General features: G+C 46.8%; 1 protein-coding gene across 1 annotated transcript in view; it reads left to right on the plus strand.

The window, feature by feature from the left end:
- The window catches only part of Rasgrf1 (Ras protein specific guanine nucleotide releasing factor 1), a 109,803-nt gene that overhangs the window by 5,170 nt on the left and 84,323 nt on the right, over positions 1–20,310 (plus strand). The window contains exon 2 of the mRNA XM_026789004.1: positions 13,841–13,947. Coding sequence (XP_026644805.1) covers positions 13,841–13,947 — 107 coding nt within the window. The remainder of the gene's footprint in view (positions 1–13,840; positions 13,948–20,310) is intronic.

Below are 20,310 nucleotides of genomic sequence, written 5' to 3' on the forward strand. Positions count from 1 at the left end.
TCTCCATCCACCGCATCCTATTCCAGGTCCCCCTCTAGGGAACAAACAGTCCCAGTGTTCTTTTCTTTTTGTATTTATGTCACTTTTAACCTTTGTGATTGACACGTAACACTATCTGCACATATAAATAAGCTATGATATTCTGTTCTGATTTGCTTCTACATTAAGTGTTGATCAGCATAGGGTAACTGCTATAGCCATTACCTTGACTTTCAAATTTCTTACCCCAGAGGGCATTCAAATTCCTCCTCCTGCCTGTCATTGGCTAGATGATTCCTGGAGCACAAGTCTGCTGGCTCCTCTAATCCATCCCCACCACCCCTTCTCTCTCTCTTTCTTGCTCAGGTCACAACTCCTCATCCTCTACAGCCCTTCTTCCTGCTCTCAAGGTACAGCTTTTCCCTCTGACATAGTGACTTTTACTGCATCCCACACCTGTGGGATGTGGCCTCTAGTCCCCTCACAGGTCTTAGCCTAAAAGTGACCTCTCAGAAGAGAAGACCCCTCTACCCTACCCAGGAGCCAGTACAGCCCCAGCTCCAGCCATGGTGGTATGTCTAGCTTCTCCATTTATATCTGTAATTACAGTTCATGATTACTTCCTATACCCATCTGGTAGCTTGGAGATGGACGTTTTCCCCACTAAATCCAGATGCCAGGGTAGTGCCAGACAGCTGAGATAGGAGTTACACAACTAAGTACCCAGGTCACAGATGTGGAGCCCTGGAGGAAGGGAAGGAAGGAAGGAAGGAAGGAAGGAAGGAAGGAAGGAAGGAAGGAAGGAAGGAGAAGGGGGGAGGGAAGGAAGATAAAGAGCAACAGAGAAAGAAAGTCTGTGATAGACTTTATCAAGAGATCCTAGTTGAGGACCGGCAGGAACTGGATGAAATGGAGAGGTGGGGATAAAATATGACGTCCACATTATGCCTGAGGACAGTGGTAATGAGCGAACAGCCAACTAAGGGGTGATCAGACTCATGACAGTGAAAAATGGTGCTGTCTCAGGAGGTCAAGTAGGAGATGCTTTGTGAAGAGGATGCTTATAGAGACTGTGACCCTTGTGCCTAATGGATAAAAGCAGGAAAATGTGCATAAACGGATGGACACAATGAAAAGCCATGGTCAGATGCTTGGCAGGTGGCCTCCCTGTCCTGGGCAGATGCACAGTAGGGGAGGACAGAAGACTGTGCCAGCTGGGTAGACCCTGTGTGGTCCCTTAGGGTCAGTTGGCATGACTTGTTAGCCTCTTCCTGGTGTGCACTGAGAACAGCCAGCCGCGCAGGGTGTGAGCTGAGACTGCCAGCCAGGCACTGTTGTTCCAGCTTCAGACAAGGATGGGAAGCCCAGAGGAGTTGCCACATCCGTGTGACAGGGCAGACTTGAAGCTTCCTGCCCACCATCCTTACAGATTGATCATTTGGCTCCTCGTCTGTTATTCTTCTCCCTCATTCTGAGGAACCCTGGGGGGTCACACCCCAACATCAGTCAAAGCGGTCTGCTTTTAACTGTTTTATATATTAATTGGGCTTCTGCATAAAAAAATCACCTATATTAATGCTTTAAAACGTTTGACCTTCACTACAAGTTATTATCAAATGCCCTTCAGCTCAGCTCCAGCATGTTCTAAATGCAGATGAAAATATCTGCATTTTTACTTTCTCTTTATTTTCAGTAGCAGGAATTGAACCAAGTCCCTTGGGGATGCCCGACAAGTGCTCTACCACTGAGCCACACATCTACCCCACTCTGTTATTGTTGCTGTTTAAATACAACCCCCCGCCCCCTCCCACACACTTACAGTTTTGCTAAATTACCCAGGCTGCTTTCAAACTTTGAATGTTTCTGCCTCAGGTACCAAGTAGCTGGGATTACAGGCATGAGCCACCATACCCAGTTTTAAATGTATATAATTTTGTGGCATGGTGCTTTCAAACAATTTACCAGAAAACTCTGAATAAGAAGAATGAGTACTAGTCACTGAGCCCCAGAGTGTGACTATACACTTCCCTAATGGTCTCAGCAGCTTTGTAAGGTTACACTGTTAACCCTTTTGTGGGAGGAGTTGGTTTTTGACTTGTTTGTTCATTTGGTTTTGTTTTTCAAGATAGGGTTTCACTATGTAGCCCTGGCTGGTCTAGGACTCACTCTGTAGAGCAGGCTGGCCTTGAACTCATATAGAAACACCTGCCTCTGCCTTCCAGGTGCTGGAATTAAAGGTGTGCTCCACCACTGCTCATGTTAAGCCATTTTCAAAATGGAAAAACTGAAGCTCCATGACGTCTACTTCTCTTGTTCAAAGTTGCAGAGTACAGAAGGTGGCACCCAGATCCAACTCTCAAAGCTGAGCTCTGGAGCCACACACAGAACAGAGACTCTGACCGGGTAGCCGCCTAGAACCCTCTGCCTGTCAGAATAGAAGGAGAGGAAAAAAGAATTAACAGCGGTTCTGGGGGTCTGGTTTGGTTAATCTACCCTGGGCTTATCCTCAGCATCATATATGCTACAGGATAGTACATAACTGTCTTCCCAATATTCAAGATGCAGAGACAGGAGGCTAGCTGCAAGTTTGAGGCCAGCCAAAACTATTGGAGAGAGAGAGAGACAGAGAGAGAGAGACAGAGAGAGAGAGAGACAGAGAGAGAGAGACAGAGAGAGAGAGACAGAGAGAGAGACAGAGACAGAGAGAGAGAGAGACAGAGACAGAGAGAGAGAGAGAGAGACTGACTTATTTTCAAGGTGAAAAAAAATATAACAAGTAAAAGTATTATCATGGCCACTCCAGTGACTTTTGTGAAGGAGGCTTTGCTTTCCACTTGGGTGGGAACCTTGCAGCTGTGCCATGATCAAGGGAAAACATGAGGCAGGCATCCACGCCCCACAGTCCTGACTCACTGGAATTGTAGGAGCCTGGAACTGGTGTGGTGTACACACAGCCAAGAACACAACGCAGTCCCCAATGTATATGCAGGCCCCCCAGTGACTTGTGAACGTGACGGAGGCCCAGAACACTGCCAATGTTCAAATGCTCCCATGAGGGTCCTTACCAAGCAGGGAACATCAGGGAGGCCCAGACACCCCCACATCTTTTCCCCAGAGGGGAATTCATAGTCCCTCAAACACGAAGCCTTAATTTCCTGATCCAGCCTTGAACATGGAGGAGTTCCCAGCATCTCAGGAGAGATAGCATTAGGGACTCTCGGCCTAGCTATAGGCTCTGATTCTGTCACCCCCTAGCTTAGGATGAGTTTTAAGCTCTCTGGGCCTCAGTGTCCCCATCACTGTGTTAAGCTCGGCACAGCATAGGAAGCTATGGAACAACCTGGAAGGTATAGCCAGTGCATTGTAGTAGCTACCTCTTCCACGCTTGCTTTTTTTTTTCTTTTTTCTTTTTTTCTTGACAACCAAACTTTTCCTCAGCGAATTAGTAACCCAGGACACCCGAGGCTGGGTCAGGTGAAGTAAGTCAACACAGACCTGTGACTCTGGGAGTTCCTGAAATTCTTAGTAAGCTGTCCCTGAAAGGGAAAGGCAGTTGTTCAAGGTCCGCTGTTTGGTCCCTAACTCTACACCACCAGAAGTGAGCATTGGTAAAGGCTAGAATCCGGGGAACACTGAGGCTCCCCTTTATTCTCACCCTACCCTGTGACACACTGCCTAAAGTCGTGGCTCAGTGCAGAAAGACCACCTGTGGAGTCCGTGCTGTGCTGGCCGGCTCTGAGTTCTTGAGGCCACATGCCGAGCTCAGAACTTGAACCAGACCTCTTAGACTGATCCAGACCGACTGTTAAGTTCAGAGATATCTGCTTTTGAGAGCAGGTTTTACTAACTCTAGGGCTAAGGCAATATCTTCTCTCCACAAAATGATATAATCGTTTTCTAGAAGACATCTCCCAGTTGACCTTTGTCTTTCTTCACATTAGAAAATCCAACGCGTGTCTTAAAATAAAACCTTTTCAACACTACTTTTAGAAAAGTGAGTAGATAGATTTGTATCAGCCTTCACTGGAATTCCCAAAGACCTTGGAGAAATGCAGAGAAACCTCTCAACATTTCCAACTACAGGCGTAAAATGTAGTCAGCTTGTCTACATGCTTCCTGGGCTGCTATGTAAACTCCAGACATTGACAAAATCGTTTGGAAGAACCTGACCACCGGCCGTGTTTGCAGACTGACCAGTATTCCCCTGTTCCAAGTCTGCTCTCCCAAGATCTTCTTTGCCCTCTGGCTATACTGGTTGCCACCTAGAATCTCTTTTCCTCTGGTCAGGATCTGTGGGAAACTGGGAGGGGGAAAGAGGGTGAGTTCCTGATGAGCCACGCTGTGTGGGCACAGATGAGGAGAGGTGAAAGATGTATCAAAGGGCTTCCCTGGCAGCCTGGGCAAAGAAGAAAACAGATTGGTTGTGAGACACTCGATGGCCTCATTAGTTGAAATGAGCAGAAGTGTGAATGGCTTGCCTAACATCATCAGCAGGACGCAAAGATGATCTGAAGAGCTAAGCCTCAGTCCCAGTCAGCAATTCTTGCCGGCCCTTGGTGAAGACCACACTCAGGAGACAGCTTGATGGAGTCTGAATGTCAAGGATCCTGACTGTGCACAGTGGCACTGAAGTCTGGAGACCGAGCAGACAGGCGGAGAAGCTCACAAAGAGCCACTACTTGGTTTGTTTATAAATTAGTCAGTTAGTATAATCCCACAGCTGTACATTCACGGGACAAAGAGCAGAGAGTGAAGTTGGTCCTCCCCACCTGATTCTAGCTTCCTAGAGGTGCCCATTGTCACTAGTGTCCTATGCATTCTCTCAGAGAGCATACAGATCAGATATGTACATGTATGTGTGCATACTTCCTGACCAGTTGTGAAAGGCTGTAACCACTGTTCCGCACCTTGTTTTTACATAGCGGTGGTTCTTTATGGAACTCCTTTTTTTTTTTTAACAGATGCAGAATACACCATATGGGTGTGCTAAGGACTTTTAAGACAGTCTTTCTTTGAGGATTATTTGAGTCATTTAAAGCCCTTGATATCATTATAATCATAGCTGCAACTAATAAATACCCATGGCAAGGGTCATTCTCTTCTCTTTGACAGAAAGTGAAGAGCAGACACTTCAGGCAGAAGCTTGGCCCTGATTCAGTGAACACCTAGAGAAGCAGTAGGTGGGAAAGTGATGGTCGGGCTGGGTAAGGCGCAGTGATAGACTGAACGACGTTGGTGGCCCTGGATCCCGGAGCCTGGAATATATGGTCATTCAGCAGGCGGAAGCTTAGCTGATCGGATGCTGAGCGGGGCAGGCTGCTATAGCGCTCTGGAGATCTGGTACACCCCACAGACAAAACAGGGAGGGTCAGTGAGCAAGGGAGAAGGTATATAGAAAGTCAGTATTGGCAGCCAGTGTGTGGCCAGATGGACACCTGCCTTAGACCCTGTAGAAGACCGGCAATTTAGACAGAGGCTTGGGACAGACACTGTGGTGTTTTGAAAGAAAATGGTCCCCAAAGGGAGTGGCACTATTAAGAGGTGTAACCTTGTTGGAGTAGGTGTGGCTTTGTGAGAGGAACTGTGGCACTGCTGGGGGTGGGCTTTGAGGTCTCCTATTTGTAAACTATTCCCAGTGTCACAGTGTATGTCCTGCTGCCTACAGATGTAGAACTCTCAGTGCCTCCTCCAGCACCATGCACACTACCATGTGACACCATGGTGATAGTGAGCTGAACCTCTGAACTGTAAGTCAGTCACCCCAATTAAATGTTTTCCTTTATGAGAGTTGCCATGGTCATGGTGTCTCTTCATAGCAATAGAAATAGGCACTTAGCTTGGAAGCTGTATCGGTCACTTGCTTCATTGCTGTGACAAAATGTCCAACAAAAGCAACTTCAGGAGGGAAAGACTGGTTTCTGCTCACAGGTGGCGAGTGGCCAATCACTGTAGAAAGGCATGGCTGCAGGGGCAGGAGGCAGCTGGTCACAGGGTGACAGCAGAGAGAGAGGAGTGTTGATGCCCAGCTGACTTTCTCCTTTTTATTCAGTACAGGGACCCAGCTTAAGAAATGGTGTTGCCCTCATTTAGGATGAATCTTCCCTCCTGAATTAACACCGTCTAGATCCTGACATGCCTGGAGATTTGTATCCTAGATGATTCTAGATCCCAGCAAGCTAACAATATATTAACCACCACAGGGCAAAGCGGGGTCCTGGTCAAGTAAGCAAGACCCTGAAGACTCAGATTTGAGAATTCAGGGAGAAAGAAGTCACTAGACTCTGGTAAGCGTGTCTATATGAAGTCATACCAGGTTAGACGGGGAGGAAGTGGACAGGACAGGCAGTCTGTCCAGACTGGTGTGAAATCATCAGTAAACCCGTGAGGACTGTGCCTGGACTCAGTAGTCCTTGATGAAAATCCAGGCACTGGTGAGGTTCCTCCTGTGCTCACAGATGAAGTTGGGGCAGCGATGGCTTAGGAGGAAGCGTGTCAGTGAGCAATTGCTGTTGTAGAAACTGGGGAAAAGGTCAGGAGACACTCCTGAAGTGGCCTGGTATAGCCAGAAGGAGCTTAGTTTTAGAGCGAGAAGAAACGAATAGAAGGTGCCTGAATGTCCCCAAACTGGGGAAGGAAGGTGTGCTTTCTGAGGATTTAACTGCTTGTGAACAGGTCCAGTGATTTAAAGAACATCACTGAGCCCACGATGAGCTGGTTCTACCACAGCATCAACCAGCCCATGGGGAAGAGCAAACAGCCCACAGAAGTGACAAGCCATTTGAAGACCCCATGAGAAAATAATACATTTGAAGCCTGGCACCTGTCACAGCCCCAAGGTGACTCCCCAGAATTCTGGATTTCCAGCACATTAGCAGATCTTTCCTCCAGAATAAAACAAAGATAGGGCTGGTGTTCCACAAATCCAGCACTCTGGGGGCTGTGGCAAGAGGATCTCACGTGTGAGGGTAGCCTGGGCTACATAGCGAGATATTGGTTCAAAAACTAAATGAAAAAATAAGTAAATCAATAAATCAAAAAGGTCCTATATTGAATATGTTCCAGCAATGATTCTTTGGCCATAGGACTACCCAGTACCTTCCTGCTGTCCCTGCGATGTCAGTCTCTTTCAGGAAACTCCTATCCCCTAGTCAATCTTGCCAGCTTCACTGCCTACCCCTGAGGGGCAAATTCAGCAGCACTTGCTTTGAGGCTTTTGCTATTAACCAATTAACTAATGAACTGGTCTAATGAGTTTGGTCACCCACTCAGCAAACAGGGACAGCTTCATGCCCAACACAAGGCACAGCGCCAGGCTGCAGGGCTGTGCCTTAGTCAGAAATGACTTCTCTGAAAGAACAGGAGCCCACTCAATACAGCGTAGGCAAAAGAGAAGACACAGACAGTCATGACAGTGGTAATTAGTAGAACTCCACAGAAAATCAATGTCTCCAAGGCCTGGTTGAGGAACCAGTTCTTCTTGCCTTGCCTCTACACTACCCCTCCAAATGGCATCATCTCCTCCCTGCATACTCTGAGACCCTCTGCCTCTGTAGAATCCAACATGCCTGCCTAGGTCATTGTTTCCACCTTCCCATTGCCCTGTTCCAAACTCTAAGAGCTGTTCCCACTGCCGCTGGCTCCCAGGACCTGTTCCTATTGCTACTGCCATGTTCTCTGAGAGAACAGAATGGCAGGAAGAGGAGCCCTTGCTACCAGCACAGCACTCCTCTCGTGGGAGTTTTAATGAGTGACAGACACAAGAACCAACTGAGGAGCCCTTCAACAATGCCATGCTCGGCTGTGGTGATAGTTCACTGAGACGACCTGAGGTTGGTCCTCGACTGTCATTTAGAAAAGCATAGTGATAGAGGCTCGTAATCCCAGTGCTGGAGAGACAGCGACAGGGAATTCCTGCCCAGAGACCAGCCACCCAAGCATACTTGGTGAATTCCAGACAAGTGAAGTGAGAGTATTCTGTCTCCACAGTCATGTGTGCAATCATGTGCCTGGAGCCCTCTCTCTCTCTCTCTCTCTCTCTCTCTCTCTCTCTCTCTCTCTCTCTCTCTCTCTCTCTCTTTCTCTAAAGAAGAAAATCCCAAAACAAAAAAGCAATGCACACAACCCCCTCTCTATTGTCATGGATCCTTTATGAGGTGCCACTGTTATTAAGTTCCCAGATGTGCAGCATGAGTTGAGACTGTCTCAGACAGTAACAGAAACAATTAGAAAGCCAAAAACATACAGGTTAAGGAGAATTGATGAGGGACAGAGTCATAGAAGCCACATTATCCATCATGAGGGGCATAAACTGAGCAGGCGGGGGCTCCAAATACCTCCCCAAATTCAGAGGCTCAATTCCTCCTTCCTGATCTCAGCAATGCAAGGTTGTTTTGTTTTTAGTACTGACACTAGGGACTTTGGAAAGCGCTGATCTGGAGAAATGACTTACCTCTCTGGGAGCATTCATGGCCTGCCTGTTGTCACTGGTGGCCATGGGGTGCTCTGGCTTCTGCTGTTTGTGAATATACTGATACATGGAGAAACCCCCCCCGCCGGCAGATAGGAAAGGGTGTGAGCATTGCTTTCACTGCTGACGCCACTGTGGGTAGTAGACCAGAACAAGCGCCCCTGCTGCCAACCAGCGAGGAGCCCAGGGTTCCTAGGGTCAACAAGGCTACATAGCCCTTCTGAGCAGCTCAGCCAGACTGAGTCCCAGCTGCAGGGATTGCCACCCGTACCTGCCTGTTTGGAGACGAGTTGTTCCACTTTCCTCAGAACTCAATAGGTTAGCACATGCCATATCCCCCAGGAAATGCATCTGACCTGTGTACCCCTTTTCCTGTCATCTGGGCAGGACAGGAAGCCAAGGAGAGGCTGAGCAGGTGGGACTCCAAGTTCCAACCCATCCCCAGCTGCCAAGGACGCAAGTCTTTCTCACCTGACTTCAGCAGTGGGCAATTGACATTGGTACCAGGAATTTTGGGAAAAAAGGATTATCCTAGGGTGGGGGTGGGGAATAGATCTGGACCTTGACCTTGGGAGCCACCTGCCAGGGGAAGAGGGGTGAGAAGAGGAGTAAGTGGTGAAGAGAAGCACAGGGACCAAGACCCACAGAGGATGAAAAGACCTAGACAGAGAGGCAAGGAAAGAACAGAAAGAAGATGTGATGTCTTTCCCGGCTCAAAGAACCAAGATGAGTATCTTTGCAGAACTTTGACTCATCCAAGCCAGAAGCTTTGCTCACTGTCCAGGACACAGAGACAGGAGACAGACTTAGCTGAGTCCTGCGAGCCACTGTTGAAGGCAGAGCTGCTGTGGCAAGCATCCCCTCTGCCTTTATCTTGTCTCCTTTTGAGTACAGTGTGAGCCAGCCTAAGGATAAGGCTGTCCTCCAATAGGTGGGGACCAGCAGAAGATATGAGGGTTTCTCCCCCATAAGGAAGGCATGGAATGGTTTTCAATGTGTTCCTGTATTTTTGCTAGTCACCCATGAGAACCTCCATAATTCTGAACATTCAAGGCTGCCCCAAACTTTACCCACAAATTCTAGACTGAAACGGGGCCTGAAGGATAACCATATTTTTATCCCACAACTGCAGCAAATCATACCATCCAAGAAGCTGTGCTGTCCAACAAGATTATAAGGGGGGGTGATTACAGGGTGGGGTGATCTTATGAAGATAGTGAGAAAATCAAAAGAGCAGCAAGCGCACACTGGGGACTTGTTTGTGTGATGGCACCAGTGTTCTCTCTGATGGACCTTACGAGAACTATAAAAGAAAAAGAGTCTCTTTATGCCCATTGCATAGATGAAGAAACAGGGATAAAACCCACCGAACAACGCTCAAGGTGATCTACCTCGTAAGACTTGCCAGCATAGCACGTCTCAAAAAACACAAGGTCCCTGGGCTCTTCATCGCTGTCATTCAAATATGTAAGACTATGAACCGCTCCTTCGTTTCTCCTCCCTATGTGAGTATAGCCATTTCTTCAAAAGAAAATAAAGAGGCTGGGAAAGTGGATCAGTGAGTAAATTGTTTGCCATGCAAGCATGAGAACCTGAATTTGGATCCCCAGAACACACGAAAAAGCTAAGCATGGGGGCCCATGACTAATCCCTCGCACAAGGGCGGTAGAAGGTAGGAAGATCCCTTAGGCTTGCTAGCCACCCAACACAGCCAATCCCTATAGTGGTATGTTATCTATATTTTAATTAAATCTTGACTGAAGACCAGAAGCAAAGCTAAAGCCATTATAAGTCAGGTAATGGTGATACACACTTTTAATCCCAGAAATTTGGGAGACAGAGCCAGATGGATCTCTGTGAGTTCAGGGCCACCCCAGGCTATATAAGAGCCATGCAGAAACAAATTCAGGTGGTGGTGGCCTACACCTTTAATCCAGTCCGAGGGAGACACACACTTTTAATCCCAGCATTAGAGGAAATATAAAATGAGATGAGAGAGAGACTTAGTCTGTTTAGTTTTGTGGTCACCCAGTTTTGGTTGAGGTAAGACTTCTCTAGTGGCTTGGCTGCTTTGTTTTTCTGGTTTGGGGGTTGGTTTAATTATTAAGAAGCAAATAATATACCACTATTAATCCCTGGGCTTCAGGTTCAGTAAACCTGTCTCAAAACTTAAGATGGAGAACAACTGATGAAGATGTAAACATTTGGCCGACACACGAAATGCGAACATATAGACAAATTCACACACATGAACATGTACACACATGCACACAAAAAATAAACTGAAAAAAGTTCTTCCAAATGCAGTCTCCCTCTTCCTTCAAGCCCACACAGAGGAGACTGGACTAAACGTGCCTGCCCCCCTTTCCTTTGTCGCGCTCTGTCCCAGGAAGGACTGCCCCTTGTGCCAAGGTAGATGAGGCATGCGTTACTTGACCCAGTCTGGCTGTGAGGTCACATTATTCCAACCCTGATTCTTCCATGTTCTCATTCTCCGAAGTCCCAGAATAACAGGACACCTAAACCTGTCACAGACTCAGGCTCACATCCGTGGGAGGTGGGAAACAGTTAAACCAGAACCACTCATGACCTCTGCAGTGGTGAGCACCAGGTGTTTGCCAAACTCGAGCAAGGTACTCACACAAGAGTCATTCTGTGGTGTGGGAAGATGTTTCCACCGTCCTTGGATGTCTGTGGCAGACTCTCAAGAGGAATCTTCCATCTGGAGTAACTAACTACTCACTAGGAAACTCTCCTGAAGGCCAAGGCTGTCCTCGGGGCTGCAGAGTGCAACAGGATCCCAGATGGCAGCTTATGTGGGCTTTACAATATACAGCTCTTCCAGTGTTTGCAAACACCTGAACTGCTCAATAAGACATTGGTAGGGGGAAAGAGACAGCAACAGCTAAGGCTTTCTCAGCTCAGGCACCTCAGGGTTCCAATCAGCTGCAAAAGGGAATCCCGTCTCTGTCCCCTTTCCTCGAAACCCTGTCTTCCGCCATTCTCAGACCCAGGAGCATTCATCATTGTGGCCATTCTCACACCTCCACAAAACCTCCCCTTCCTCTTGCTTTAGCAGCAGGACCCACTTCCCCAGCAGGTTCCCTAATCACCATCCTGGATAGAGAGTAGGTGGGAAACAGCTGGCCCAGAGAAAGTCCAGTCACCCTCAGGGTCCATCACAGGCTCTGCGTGTTTGGGGGAGCCCTGTCTTGGGGATAATAAAACTAAAACATCAGGTCCAGACTCCAGCTAAGCAAAAGCAATGAGCTTATGGTCTTGCCCTCTCTATTGGGTGGGGGACTTTGCTATACTCAGCATTGGGACAGGCATGGGCACGTGCTCAGGAGAGTTGTGTCGGGTCACTATTAATGTGAGTCAAAAGAAAAAAATAGGCACTGCATTCCTGGTGCCTTACAGAGACCCCAGAGGCTAGGGTAGAGCCCTCATCACCCCATAGATCCTCTCCTTCAGCCATTTACTGCTCATTCAGAGCCAGCACAGGGTAGGGCTGAGAACACTCCAGATCATTCAGGCCCAACCCTGACCTTGAGCAGTCTAAGGCCCAGGGATCGGTGCTTCTCTGAAGCTCCAATATTGGAGAGGAAAAAGGAAACTTGCACCCAGCAATCTACATCCAAGTGACAAAGACCAGGTCCCAAGTACGAGGTATGCCAATTGGCTCCTTTGCTCTCCACTTGCTCAGCTTCTCCAAGGGTCAGGGTCGCTATCTGGAAAGCAGATCATGCCTGCAGCACTTGGTGAATATGGGACAAAACGAGATCATTTAAGATGAACACTTACAGGCTCCTTTCCTTCCCCCAGATAGGGAAGGAGCTAAGTGGCCACCTGCAGCTCCTCTTTTAACCTGCTTCCTTCCCACAGGGCCAGTGCCCACTGGAGCTTTTTCTTCAGTTGTTCGAGGCTAAAGCTGACATTTCATGTTACAGGCCCAGTTATCTGTTTCCTAGGAAACAAGGGATAACACTAACTCTGCAACAGTCTTCCCTCCACCCCCTAACACACACACACACACACACACACACACACATACACACACACAGAGACATACATACATACACACACACGCACACATGCACACACACGAGTCTATCAGCCAGAATGGCAATTAAAAATAAAGTACAAGTCAGTTACTAAAATTAGTTTCCATATCTTAACCTTGTGTTGCTGCTTCCTGCCACCTGGACACCTAGGCACAGAAGCAGAGACACCTGTATGGCACACTTTTCAAAGGGCAGGCTGAAGGCCCCTCTTTGCAGCCTACCCTTCTTCTTTCCAAGAGACAAAAGAGGTGGTCCCTCTCTTGGGGTTCTCCCTCCCTCTAAATGACTTCTCTTCGGCTTCTTTCTCGACCCCAAGGCTGTCTCCAGAGCCCCCCATTCTGCATGTCCGTCTCCTCCTCATCTTGCCCCCCCTTGCCACTCATAGACTCCTGACTATGGCACCTCGGTTACTCAAATCAGAAACCAGGACATCACCCTCACCCCTTCCCTCTCACCTGTGCTGTGTGCCCCTGAGCTCCTGCTCATGAGAACCCCTCCGCCTTCTGTCCATCTACACGGTGTATCTCCTCTACTTCCCGCCAGCTATGAGCTCCAGGTACCTGCATTTCTGCCCACAGTCTTCCAGTTGACTTGAAAGAGAACCAAGACTCAGGACGCATCCTCTGAGAAGCTCCTCTTCGTCTCCCTAGGTGGAATCAGTGGCTTCCTCCGTGTTCCACAGCCCCTCTCACCTCTGGCACGGCGGCGATCATAGGGCATTAATTACTGTGCATGCTCATGTCATCCTTACTCGGTGCCAAGTGTGGCTCAGAGAGCTTTGCCGGGTATCTAGATGTGTGTCTCTTACCTGGCTCCGCAGCTTCCCGGAGACCCCAGGGAGGCAGTCCCACTATGGGCTCAGCATAGAAGAGACTTAACAATGAGACATTTGCTTTGTCACCCCAGCATCTAGACGAGGGCTTAGTGAGTTTTTGTGGAGTAGTTAAAGGCATGCTGCATTGAACTGGTACCTAGTCCCCCACAGAGATGTTCTCTTGGTGTGTTTTCCTGCCTGCTGTCTTTCCAGAGTGCCTGATGGTTTCAAACCGGCTTTTTAATTTTTTTTTTATTTTTTTGTAATTGGTTGGCAAATAAGGCTGCGTGGGGTTTGCCTCCTCATCACATCCCAAGTATAGGTTTTGTTACATCACACAAAAGCCTTTCTGATTGAGCACTCAAAACTACTCAACAGAATGGTGTTCCAGTAACCACAAAGAACGCATCTGGGCCCCGCTCCAGAGGCGGCGGGCATTCAGCACTATGGCAGGGAGGGTGTGGGGTTTGTGGACTTCCTGATGACTGTGGTGTCTGTGTCTTCTTCTCGGCGCAGCATTACTTCACAGTGAACTTCACCCATGAGAACCAGAAGGCGCTGGAGCTGAGGACTGAGGATGCCAAGGACTGTGACGAGTGGGTGGCAGCAATCGCTCACGCCAGGTATGCCTCACCCTGCTAAAGGATCGCAGCAGAGGAGACCAGACCAAGCAAACTTCTGCCAGCCCAAGTCTTAGGACAAGGAGGTGGGAAAGAAGGAGAGGAGGGTGTAGATGCTGTAAAAGTCTTAGCTGCCCCAGAGAATGAGAATACCAAACTCCCACTCTGTTCTAACCACATAGTCCCATCTCTTATATGCGCAGCCACCAGTTTGATGTGTGACCATGAATTAGTCCCCAACTAACCATGCCCTGGCAGAGCTAAGAACTTGTAGCACTACGTGTAGCACCAGCCAGCTGACCTTCTAGACAGCTGATTTTATTGACCTAGGAAATAATGTGGTGCTAGTGTGTCTACCTTCCTATACAATGGGAACTCTGAGGTCAGGAGCAATGTGTGACTGCATTCTCAATGATCGGTAAAAACACAGAAAATGTGTCTAGCAGATGGGAGACGGGAGAATGCAGAGACGAATGGGAGGAGGGAGGGTGGATGCAGAGCTAAAGGTTGAAACTTAGTGATGAATGGAAAATTAGTGATAGATGAATGGAAGATAAAATGATATGGATGAGTGTTTGAAGTATATGTGGAGGGTAGAAGGACAGATGAATAGATGCATCCTGTGGTCCTTGAAACTCCCTTGCCCAGAAACCTATCTAGTGACCCTAGCAACAGCTTTAGCCGAAAGACCATGCCTTCTCTATTTCTACCCACAAAAAGCTTCCAGTCTTAGCTACAGAGATCAAGTTCTATTAGAAAAGGCAATAGACACAGGTCTAGTATAAAGTCCTAGGGAGCTGGACCTGGCCACCACACAAGTATTCCCCTGAGAGATAACAGAGTTTGGAGAGTGACGTCATTTCCATCTTCAGGGAAATGGGGGTAGGAAGATTTAATGCTTTTAAATATGAGCATCTCAACAACAATACTTCCCTCCCTTCCTTCTTCCCTTTCTCCCTCAAGAAAAATACACACACACACACACACACACACACACACACACACACACACACCCTCTTATTTAAAGCACTGATACATGGAAGACAATTTAAAGAATAATGAGGAGATAAAGTTTAGATGTTAAAAAGCAGTTGAGGGCCAATGAGATAGCTCAAAAGATAAAGGCACAATCTCACAAAGCCTGAGGGCTTGGGTTTGAACACTGGGACCCACTTGGTGGAAGGGAATGTTATCCTGTGGCTTCCACAGGTAAACACACACACATGCACACACACACACATATAAAAAAATTTAAAGCATATGACAATTGGCTGTCATGAGACCATAAATGTCCACAAATTTCTTGTTGAGATGTTTGGCCTTTCCTCTATGAACCACGGGAGCCACTGAAAGTCTTACACCAAAAGAGTAACATTACCAGATCTGATTTAGACTAAGAATTTCTAGGTTGTTCAAGATGAAGTTGAGTAAAGAAACCTAGGCTCAAGGAGAGCAATTGCACCTCAGCCTCCCAGCTTCAAAGGAGAACCAATAACAAACAGGGCTTGATTTTGAGATCAAAACATTTCATTTGAAGATCAAGTGAAATCATCTACATAAAGGAATATCATAAATATTTAAGCCCTAGAGGGGCTTTATTTTGCATTTATTTATTTACTATGTGGGAGTCACACATGCCACACCGTATATGTGGAGGTCAGAGAACAATTTGCAGGAGCTGGGTCTCTCTTTCCACTACGTGGAAGCCAGGGTTCAAACGCAGGTCGCAGGTCATCAGGCATATGGCAAGTACCTTTTACCTGCTGAGCTGGCTTATGGGCACTGCATTAGAATTTTAATTCATTGTTCATCAATACAGAATCAATACAATTTCTAGAGACAATGCAATCGCAGTGTCTATAAGGTAGGTGACTAAGATGATGACAATGGACAACACCAAATGCTGGTGGAAGGCTGAAAAAACAAAGGCAGCACCACAGGGGTGAGAAACAGCACAACCAGACCCAGACATGACCCGGCAGCTGCTTACCATATGTTCTGTCATCTATTAGTTCCATTCCTTGGGACCTATCCAAAAGAGATGAGAAATGACCACAAAAAGTCTCCTCTGTAAATGTCCTTAACAGCCTTATGCAAACCATCAGCCATGATGTCCATTAACAAGCTAGTATATAAACAAATCTCTCGTGCATCCATGCCATGGAACATTGCTGAGAAATGAACATGAATCAACTACAGTTATGTACTACAAGATGGATGAATTTCGAAATCAATATGCTGAGTAGAGATAGTGAAAAATATGTGCTGCACGATTTCAGTTATATGAAATTCTAGATGAGACAAAACTAAACAGGGTGAGGGAAAGCAGAACAGCAGTGGCTTCTGGGGTGGGACTAGAGTGGGAAGTGCTTCTTCGGTGCTAGAAGTTAGCTTTGCCTTGATGAAGGGTTTATGCTTTTCTCTCATAATCATTCACTCTGTTACTAGTGTTTGGGACTAGTTTTGGACCGGGTATGTTCAGGCTCTTAGTATCTTCTTCAAAGAACTGAAAGGTCCACACAAAACTATAAAAGTAGCAAAATGGTAGAAGACATCAGATACTCTGTCAAGAGAGACAGCAGGTCCCAAGAGTGACAAGATTCATGGCCCAATCATTGTTTAGAACCTTCTATGGGGCTCAAATAAAGGACAAGATTTTGTTGCTTAAGGGTGTGGGTGGATTTTTGTCTTGATCAATATATTAAGTTATAGGCATCTTTTCTGCTGCACATGTCCTTTCCATAATTCATCTGATTTTGATCACATGATGGTAAATGAGGGGTTTTCCCTAAAAATTCACTTTAAGGATGCAGTTGGCCTTATAGCAAATGCACCCAAAGCTAGTTCAGGCCAGACTGGCCTTCCTACTCTACAGCAGAACATAACTAGAGTATGACTGAATAGAATCTGTCTAAGTTTGATGGTTGTTAAGGAAAAGAGAAGCAACACTGCATTCTTCAGAGGGGGATGAGCAAGTGAACCAGTGCAGATAGGAGTCCTGGGTTGCTAACAGGTTGCCAAGTGAGTTTCCTAAAGGAGTGTGTATGTGTCTGTGTGTGCCTGTGTGTACATGTGTGTGTGTCTATGTGTGTATGTGTGTATTATATGCAAATAAGAACTTCAGGCTATCATTGCACTGTTAAAAGAGAGGTGTAGGTATATCCTAAGCCAAGTGAGGTCTCAAGTTGCTAAACTACTTCCTAGGCTTGCCTTCCTCAGCACTGTGATGTTAGGATCTGTGCTTTCCCCACTATGTGTATTGAAGCTCATATTTTTAAAATGAATGATGAATATTAAAATGTTTCAATTGTCTGTTACTATAACAAATCACCACAGACTTGTCAGCTCGATATATCCTTTCATTACTTTGTGGTTCTGTGGATAAGAAGTCCTGGCTCAACTGAGATTTCTGAGGCTAAAATCAAGGTCAGGTCCTTAAACTATGAGGTTTATTCAACCTCCACCTGAGAACGAGAGAGAGAGAGAGAGAGAGAGAGAGAGAGAGAGAGAGAGAGAGAGAGAGAGAGAGAATGTACATGTGTGGATATGCATGTATTGCAAGAATTCCTTCTTTGGGGAGAAGTAAAAAAAAGTCCACCTTGTTTTTGTAAAGTCCCAACCAGAAAACCAAAGGTTCTACAGGGTTCACCCTGGGCAATGAACAAATTTATTGGGCTCAGTTACAGAGCAGTGAGGGATTACTGGCAGGGCTGTACAGCGCCCACACTGTAAAGTCTTCATTCAGCGTAGATTATGACTTTCCCGTAGTCACAGAGATGAACCCATCTTCTGTCAACTTTCCCCAGACAATATATGCTAAATCCTTCCCGCACCCCAAGGCCACATGTAAAAATGACCATGAGGAAGCGACTGGAGTTTCTGGTGAAGATCCAATGACCCTCCCAACCCCTTCCTTCTATGACAGAATGTCAACTTGGAAGATCACATTCTACAACAGTGTGTGTGTGTGTGTGTGTGTGTGTGTGTGTGTGTGTGTGTGTGCAGCAGTGGCAACAACAACTGGCTGTCTGCCACAGCCATATTGAGTATGAAGCATTTTTACATATTCGCAATTTAGTTTTATTTACATATACTTAATAGAAACACTCCGTGTATAAAAATAAGCACTGTGGTGTATTAATAGCCATGTAGAGACACAATGTTCTCTCACACTGTGTGTATCACAGTCTAGTATTATGGGATGTCTCTGTAGTGTATGTGTGTAGTCATTTATAAGATAAAGCAGCCAATATGCTTTATATCCAGCTTGTTAGCAAGAACTAGATGCCAGGCCAGGGGGCAGAGAGACTGAAATGCCCTCTCAGATCCTAGGGCTGATTCCACCTCCAGCTTTGACACTGACCAACTGTTGTTCTAAGCAAATTGCTTCTCCTTCCTGGACCTCAGTGTCTTCATTGAGTAAATCATACGGTCAGCTTTTCATGACCCCTGACTTTCCTTCTAGTTCTGAAAGTCCATGAATTCATAAAGACTACACACACCAGGAGTGGCTCAGTCTCCACTGGAAGGAGGAAGGAATAGGGGAAGAGAATGTGAAGAAGGGGGTGCTGGGTGGGTAGATAGGGAGTAAAGGGAGGGAAAGAGATGTTTTTCTTGTTGTTGCTACTGTTGTTACCAAATACTTGAGATAATCAGCTTAAAGGAAGAAAGACCTAGTTTGCTTCAAGATTTCAGCCCATAGTTGGCTGGCTCCATGAAATTTAGGCCTGTATTAGGACATAAACAGCTTATCAGAAGGGTGTGGCCAAGGGAAACTGTTACCCTCATAGCAGCAAGACGCAAGACCTGCGGGACAAGCACACCCTTCAAAGAGACTCCCCAGCAACCCTCTTCCTCCAGTTAGACCTTAGCCTTTCAGCTTCTCCTACCTCCCAACAGTCATTCAATGACGAATTCATCAAAGGCCAGGCCACTGATTAGGTCAGAGCCCTCACAATTGCTCCCCAAAGCCCATCTACTGGCAACCAAGCCTTTAAACATCAGCCCATGAGGAACATTCCAGACTAAAGTATAATATTCTTCCCTTGGCCCCCAAAGGCCCATGGCCATCTCACAGTGTAAAATGTATTTACCATGTCCCCAAAGGTCCCCAGTCTTAATAGCCCCAGAATTTCTCAGAAGGCTAAGTCCAAACTCTTCAATGACTCAAGGCAACAGTGGCTGTTAACATCTATAAAATAAAAAAGGAAGTCATGGACTTCTAACGTACAGTGATAAGGCCCTCCCTCTTCCCAAAGAGAGGAATAGAAACATAGAAAGAGGAATGAAGCCAACACCCAGTCAGGCAAACATTATACCGCGTAGCTCCATGTCTGGGTATCAAGGTCATGTCTCGAGCATACCCAGGATCTGGGGCATGGTATAAGCTCCCATAAGCTTGGAAAATCCCATCCCTGTCGTCTTTTCTGGCTGTGGCTTTATATTGTTACCATCTAGGGATCTTGACCAGGTTCATTTCTTTTGTCAGTTAAATAATTAAAAGTCAGGAAAAAAATTCTCCATCACAACAGGTAGCTGCAGGGAAATTCTCAAGCCAGCTCTGACCTAATCAGTGGACTGACCCAGGATAAATTCATCATTGAAGGGACTGTTGGGAGGTAGGAGAAACTGGAAGGTTAAGGCCGATTAAAGGAAGCGGATAGCTGGGAAGGGAAGGGTGTTAGCATACAGGCAGTCAAGAAAGGGTCAGGATTTGTACACACACAGCAAGCACACAAAGGAAAGACCCCTCTGCAAAGCAGAGGAGGACTGGGGAAGCTGAAGCATGGCTTCTCCTTGAGGACTGGGATAGTTTAAAGTCCCTTACCTAACATAGGACTGTTCAGTTGGAAGAAAGAAGGAACGGCTGATTGGCCTGCAGGTATTGTGCAAACATGTCCTGATGCAGGCTGGGACTCCCTGAGCCAGGAGTCAGCCCTACTGACAGGATAAAATGTTCATTAAGGCATTTTTTTTTAAACTGTAAGGTGTATGCCTCAAGTCCATGAGGGTGAGAGAGAAGCCAGCCCTCTTGGAAGTTCGCCATCTTTATTACCTAGCCATGGCCTCTCTCCCTCTCTGTATGCCCCAGGTAGTGTGTCAGCTCCTGGCTCCTCAATGTCACCTCTCAGAAGCCCTGTTGACTTCCTAAAACTCTCCTGGTCAGATGTCCCCCAGTCTTGGTATCTCCAACCTCCTAAGGGCTCCAAGAGCTCCATACCCTACCCTCACAACTCCGTCCTTTCAGGGACTACCCACAGGGTCTCTGACCCTCCCATACTGTCTAGCTTCCCAAGCCTTCTTTTGAAATCTGGGTGGAAACCTCTGGGACCCACAACTCACATCCTGCATGCCTCTAAAACCAGT

This window comes from Microtus ochrogaster, unplaced genomic scaffold, assembly GCF_000317375.1.
Source record: "Microtus ochrogaster isolate Prairie Vole_2 unplaced genomic scaffold, MicOch1.0 UNK12, whole genome shotgun sequence".
NCBI lineage: Eukaryota > Metazoa > Chordata > Mammalia > Rodentia > Cricetidae > Microtus > Microtus ochrogaster.